The 7550-nt window shown below is 42.1% G+C and overlaps 1 protein-coding gene across 1 annotated transcript in view; it reads left to right on the forward strand.

Moving 5' to 3' along the window:
- LOC126354108 (protein Skeletor, isoforms D/E-like) overlaps positions 1 to 7224 on the forward strand; it is a 291002-nt gene extending 283778 nt beyond the window's left edge. Inside the window, exon 14 of the mRNA XM_050003501.1 lies at positions 2344 to 7224. Coding sequence (XP_049859458.1) covers positions 2344 to 5286 — 2943 coding nt within the window. The 3' untranslated portion in view covers positions 5287 to 7224. The remainder of the gene's footprint in view (positions 1 to 2343) is intronic.
- Positions 7225 to 7550: the final 326 nt, after the last annotated feature.

The raw sequence follows: 7550 nt of genomic DNA on the forward strand, positions 1-7550 counted from the left end.
AGCTTGTATCCCATATTATTAGAGAGAATGAAGTTGTTTCTGATGGACGAGGAACAGAAACAACTTAACAGCAGTAGGAGGCGCAACAATAACATGTGGAGAACTGGGACAACATTGCAGAAAATGAAGAAACAGCACAAACGTCCTAGCATGAAAGGCAACTAACGTTCACAATAGTGTGCTAATTGCAAGATAAGTGTGTAGAACTCTTTCCGACGTTTTATGCACAAAATTTGTAGCGAACTGATATATTTTAATTCTATAAAATATTTTGTGCTATAATTTTGAAACACTGTATCTGCACTAATATTATAAAAAAGGATAGTTGCTACTCAACATACAGAGGAGGTGCTGAGTCGCAGACAGGCACTACATAAAGACTGTTGGAAAGTGAGTTTTCGCCCAATAAGGCCTTCTTCGAAATAAGACAAAACACATACACACACCCACACACACACACACACACACACACACACACACACACATACACATTTACACACGCGAACACAGCTCACACGCACATGACCACAGTCTCTGTAAGCTGAAGCCACTGCCAGAGAATGTGGTCGTCTGTGCATGAGTAGAATAAAGTCGTATGGTGGCATGCACTGCTGGGTCTGTTGGGTTATAACTCAGTTGAATGGACTGAAGGTGACTATTAACACCTGAAACCAGTATGCAACAATAATATAAATAGATAATTGGGTATCGACTGATTGCTGTATACCTATCCTTATAATGATATACAGCTGCTGTGCACAACGGTTCCGTATGGAGTCAAAGTTGGTGAAAACTACACTACTGAGCATAAAAATTGCTACACCAAGAAGTAATGCAGATGATAAAATATATTATACTAGAACTGACATGTAATTACATTTTCACGCAATTTGGGTGCATAGATCCTGAGAAATCAGTGCCCAGAACAACCACCTCTGGCCGTAATAACGGCCTTGATACGCCTGGGTATTGAGTCAAACAGAGCTTGGATGGCGTGTACAGGTACAGCTGCTCATGCAGCTTCAACACGATACCACAGTTCATCAAGAGTAGTGACTGTCGTATTGTGACGAGCCAGTTGCTCGGCCACCATTGACCAGACGTTTTCAATTGGTGAGAGCTCTGGAGAATGTGCTGGCCAGGGCAGCAGTTGAACATTTTCGGTATCCAGAAAGGCTCGTACATGCGGTCGTGCATTATCCTGCTGAAATGTAGGGTTTTGCAGGGATCGAATGAAGGGTAGAGTCACGGGTCGTAACACATCTGAAACGTAACGTCCACTGTTCAAAGTGCCGTCAATGCGAACAAGATGTGACCGAAACGAGTAACCAATGGCACCTCATACCATCACGCCGGGTGATACGCTAGTATGGCGATGAGGAATACACGCTTCCAATGTGCGTTCACCGCGACGTTGCCAAACACGGATACGACCATGATGATGCTGCAAACAGAACCTGTATTCATCCGAAAAAATGACGTTTTGCCATTCGTGCAACCAGGTTCGTCGTTGAGTACACCATCGCAGGCGCTCCTGTCTGTGATGCAGCGTCAAGGGTAACCGCAGCCATGTTCTCCGAGCTGATAGTCCATGCTGCTGTAAACGTCGTCCAACTGTTCGTGCAGATGGTTGTTGTCTTGAAAACGTCCCCCTCTGTTGACTCAGGGATCGAGATGTGGCTGCACAATCCGTCACGGCGATGCATATAAGATGCCTGTCATCTCGACTGCTAGTGATTACGAGGCTGTTAGGATCGAGCACGGCATTTCGTATTATCCTCCTGAACACACCGATTCCATATTCTGCTAACAGTCATTGGATCTCGACCAACTCGAGCAGCAATGTCGCGATACGATAAACCACAATCGCGATAGGCTACAATCCGACCTTTATCAAAGTCGGAAACGTGATGGTACGCATTTCTCTCCCTTACACGAGGCATCACAACACCGTTTCACCAGGCAACGCCGGTCAACTACTGTTTGTGTATGAGAAATCGGTTGGAAACTTTCCTCATGTCAGCACGTTGTAGGTGTACCACCGGCGCCAACCAGAAAAGCTAATCATTTGCATATCACAGCATCTTCTTCCTGTCGGTTATATTTCGCGTCTGTTTGCACGTCATCTTCGTGTTGTAGTAATTTTAATGGCCAGCAGTGTATTTCCTTCTATCCATACCTACAACTTTCTCTGGAGGAACCCCAGATATGACTTTGGTTTCAGTTACCACGAACGGCAACTGTTCTGACAGGAAATCAGGAATCCAGTAATATGTAGTTGAAATTATGCCGTGATATTGTCCATTTGGAAAATGATGCACAATTTTCGTCCTTCTTTTCCAGTGTTTCACTCATCGATACCTGGGATGGAAGATAAACGTCCTGGACAGGTGCGACGCCAGCGGTAGCGCGAGCGAGCCTGTGGCTGCGAGCGTCAGCCGCGGGCCCCAAGACCCGCCCGCTTACGACGACTCTGAGGAGGGCGAACTTCAGCCCGGGGCCAGCATCCGCGTCTCCACCAGGGTCAAGCCGAACGGCGTCCTCTACCACAACAGCAAGACTGCCAGCGACGGGAAAGGAGACGCCTTCGAAGTATTCTACGGCAACACCCAAGACAACGTGACACCCTACGCTTACTCCACAATTGGGAAGGATGATGAAGATGATGATGAAGGCGAGAGGCTCATCTCGTCAGACATCGACAAATTCGTCGCGTCTCCAGGTAAAAATCCTTTGGCCGCGCCATCACAGCAGGGCAGTGTCGAATTTCGTCGGGAATCGGAGAAACTGGGTACAAAATTTGAACAACGCGCTGGTGAAGGAGCAGACGCGAAAACTGACCAAACTAAAGGCGACGATGCCGCGAGAGGCACGGAAACAGACGTATCCCGCTGGAAAGAGAGCTACCACTCCAGTCACGGAGACCTGACGCCTGTCGACCCAATGAGGAGGCCGGTGATCCACGCAACCACTCCTTACTCATTGGCCGGCCACACCGACCGCGGGGCGGAAGTTTCTTCCGAAGCACCGCTAAGAACGCAGGACACCCTGCAGGAGCTGAAACACGAACCGGTTCCTCCGACAGGTGCTGTGCGACAGTCGGAAACACCCAAACCGGGAAATGGAGACGGAACGGGTCCCAAAATTGAATCTGCTGGAGCCAACCTAGACGGACAATCCTCTACAGAACTGACGACCGCAAAACAGACAATTCCGGCCTCAAAACCCCCAACAGGTGGGTTGTACACGCAAGCGATAAGTTACAGACCTCAACAGATGCACCTCCCGTTTCGAAGACCCGTCGCTCACCATTCCCCACCCCATATGCACAGGCCCTTAATCCCAGCCGCAATGAGGAAGCCGTACATATCAACAGTAGCGCCGCAAAATTATGCACTCGGTATGAAGAAACATTATTACAGGACGCCAAACATGGGCACATATAGACCATTAGTAAGTTCCTCTGTATATCAGAGGCCGTTAACTTTATATCCTAGCAGTCCGAGAACCATACCATCGATGACGACCTACCAAAGACAGACCACATTCTCACAGAGAAATGTGCAACGAGTAACTGCAACTCCGACTAACAGATTAGAGAATGTGACCAAACTGCCGTCATTGGCGGCCCAGCGAGTCGCACCCAAAGTTACGCCCCCTCCAGTACATGTAGTCTCAGCTAACAAACCGCAATCACAGGAGAACGTCGAAAGCAAATCACCTGCAACATTCGCGTCGGCAGTGTCACAGGGCGGAGACGAACCGTCGGCATTGATGCCTGCAGCTGTAAACACGGGTTTCCACCCCGAATCTGTTATTGTGGAAGGCGGCTTTAAGCCCATAACACAGAAAAACGCAGCTGCTCAAGACAGATCATCTGCCGAAAGTGAAACTCTCGCTGAATCTTCTGAAAGGCTAGACGCGGAATTGCTGTCTGATGTAGTTGCAGAATCTTCGGAAGAGAGCAAGAATGAAAACCCATTTAAAGGTCAAAGACCAGAACTGTTCGAACCAATGTTTATTCCTTCCCCTCCTGACAGAATAATTAACAGTAATGCTTCAAATGTGAATCTCAAGAAACCTGTTTCGCTGCCAGACGATCTGATACCACCGGCAGCCAGCATCCATCACAGAAACAGTGGCCAACCTCTACGAAGCCCACCACATTTATTCGCAAATAGACCGAGACCAGGAAATGTCCGTAGACCATTGTATCCTAACAACAATGCTGGAACATTTAGAGTTCCACCTCGAGGTAACGTCCCCTCTTTCAGGCATCAGCAAAAGTCTGAAGAATCTCAAGATGAAACGCCAATGGCGGCTGAACGTTTAGATACATATTATCTACCTCCAGTTGAATATAAAGCTAGTTCTGTAAGAAATCATCAGCCAAGTATATCGCCCAGTATCGACGCCACAATTGCTCCCGGTACAGTAGTAACATACGATGGGAAGTCCGTGGTAGATGCGTCTCTAGCGTCCTCCATTTCTAACCCTCCTGGAGAGTCCTCATCCAATTATCGGAGTCCCTCTGGCACTGCTGCCCTTATTAGAGAGCTACCACAGTTTGGACCATTCCGTGGAGAAATTCCTCCACCTGTACCTGCTGTAGTGCAGACAGAAAACATACCACAACTCAGAATTCAGAATCAAAAGCGAGCACAAACCTTACCACTGCATTTTTCTCCCAGTGATTCACAACGCTCAGCTGGTGAACAGAAAACGAATTATCCAGGCTCTCATTCGGCTCGAAGCACACGGCTGTCTCTGGTCAGACAGGTAGAAAGTACGGATGAGGCTTCTTCAGATCTCACGCCAGAAGCCTCAGAGATAAAAGAATTCTTAATTCCTGTAAAAACAAGAAAATTTAAAACCGCAAAGAAAGTGGCAATACCATTTGCTGAGAGCACTGATGAACTTAGTGGCTTCAAAAGTGAGGAAATGGTTTCACCAGACAAAACAGTCTCGAGTGAGGACATTAGTCAGCACACCGAACCTACACAACAGATAAATCAAAGTAGTCAAAGTAGTTTTGTGCAAAGGGAAGATCCACACAACACCTCCAGAGGGCTCAGTCGGAACAAACGCTCACCTGTTCCACATCACGAACCAGGTCATCATGTTAGTGATAAGGATGATGACCAGGAAGAAGACAGGCAGCACATACATGTAGAGGACATGCGAGTTGGCAACAGGGGTAAAGCTGTAAATGGTTCTCCATATACTGTCCACAGAGAAAGCATGGCATTAATACTGTGTCTGGTAGCCACTTTTGTTTGGCTGTAATGTAAATATATGCCTTCTGTACTCCTATCGACAGATGAGTCAGGGTAAACAGAGAACTGTTAAGTGATCTTCTGTTATGTTTTCTTCATTTTAAAAGTGATTACCATCCTTGTCAAACATTGCGTAGTACTGACAGAAGAAACTATTAGAAGTTCCTAGCAGAGTCAGCAACAGCACAGAGTGATTTATTATCATTGCAAATTTAATAAACATGTACTCTAACACGTCTGAGCACAAAATCACAAGAAGTTGTTTTCATGAGCATTATGAAGTATTAAGAAAAAAGTTCGCTAATCATTCAGTTGCTTGATTACATACTGAGCCATTGTGTACTGACACATGATCATTTTCAAATTCAGATGCACTTTTGATGTAATTTTAAACCATATTTATTACACATTTCATCCTCAGCATTTATTTATTATAATTCATTTTACAATTTCATGAAAATATTATGGAGGTAGCTACAAGTGACAATACATATTTACTAAGTATTATGCATGCTAATAATAAATTTGGAAATTTACCTTTCATTGTAAATGACACAAACAAATTCTTTTCACCAGCTACTTATTAAACATCAACTATATTCCTCAAGGAAACATAGGGCAATTCATTATGTATATCTGCAACTTGTCATTCCATTCTAGGTAAAACATAGATGCCTGAATGGAAGTATAATACTTAATACATGCATTTATTAAAATTCTGATCAAATTAAACAATAGTATTCTGTAAATGTGTAGCGTCATTATTTTTTTATCTAAACTGTCATTGTGATCATCATGTTTATTCTTATTACTTAGAAATTAATGAAGTATATTCGCCAATGATTTGTTTCTCAATGTATCATTACAAATGTCCACATTTTCACCACTCTGCACATCAACTGTAGTAATAGTATCAAAGACATTTGTACTATATCACATTATATCAGCAGGAGCTCATACAAAAATATCTGCTCAAAATATTTCACATTTTGTTAACTCATTTTATAAGTTAAGTTTTCTTTATTTTTTTACATTTTGAAGATAAAATAATGAATAAAAGAGTCATAATTATAAATAACTAAGCCAGTTATCATTAATTATAATATGATGTGCTGTAATTTATTGATTTCATTGTGGTCAGAAGACAGTAATAATTAATGTTCATTCAGTATTGTTGTTTATTCTTCAATGTGTACCATTCTGACCATATATTTTGAGCTGGACTGTAGAAATGCTGCCTTGATTTTATATTTATATTGGTGACCAAACTGCTCATTTCTTATTCTGCCTTGTGCAAATATAAATGTTTGTAAACATTACTGTGACTGCAATCTGACAGTGTTGTTCTTAAACATACAAAAAATTAACACTTATAGCAAAGTAACATACCTAAAAGTTGTTACTGCTGTTCAGATTTGTATCTCTTTACTGTTCTTTACAAATAGAACAATGCAACTGGAGCACCTTAAAAAATATTCAAAAACAGCAATTTCATTTATATTGCATTAAAATGGGTTCCAGGAATCTAAAATTTCCATCTACTTCAATTTTTCCTAATAAACAGTAAAAATAACATTTACTCTATCTGACAGGTTGTTCAGAACTGTGGAAGTCTGGCCTCAAGTAATTTTACTAATAGAGAAAGAGTTATTTTTCATTTATATTGGATTACAATGATACCAATTTTGAAATGTACATATAATTAATTTCTTACTGTTTTTTATACAATGTCTAGTAGTAAGTCTCTACTTTCTTGTTCCAAGAATCATATTTTTGTACTTTTCAGAACATGATATCAGTATATCCTTAAAGTAGATTTTATTTTTGATACAGTGTACAAATTATAACTGCCAAACTGAACTGTTAACAAATATGCATCAAATATATCAAATTATTGTACATACTCTGATGTAAAATAGGAAATAAAAGTAAATTAAATCAACATAAAACGAAATATGTATATTGTGCACAGGAGCAGAGAAAGAGCTTCATCACAATAGATGATTTAAAGACTTCCTGTTTAGATGTTAAGATTCACTGCTACACATCAAATACACGACAGGTAACTGCATTACTCATCTATAAGCCAAAGTTGTGTTCATCTTGCGCCAATACATTGGACAATACTATTCCTTACGCTTTCATTTTTTATGATAGCAGACTTAAAAGCAATACAAATCAAAGGGAATGAACTTTCAGGGTTTCAGAACAGTGGGTATCAATGAAGTAACCTAAATGGAAGCGAAGCAGTTGTCTTCAAGATACTTTAACTAC

This window comes from Schistocerca gregaria, chromosome 3, assembly GCF_023897955.1.
Source record: "Schistocerca gregaria isolate iqSchGreg1 chromosome 3, iqSchGreg1.2, whole genome shotgun sequence".
NCBI classification, from domain to species: Eukaryota; Metazoa; Arthropoda; class Insecta; order Orthoptera; family Acrididae; genus Schistocerca; species Schistocerca gregaria.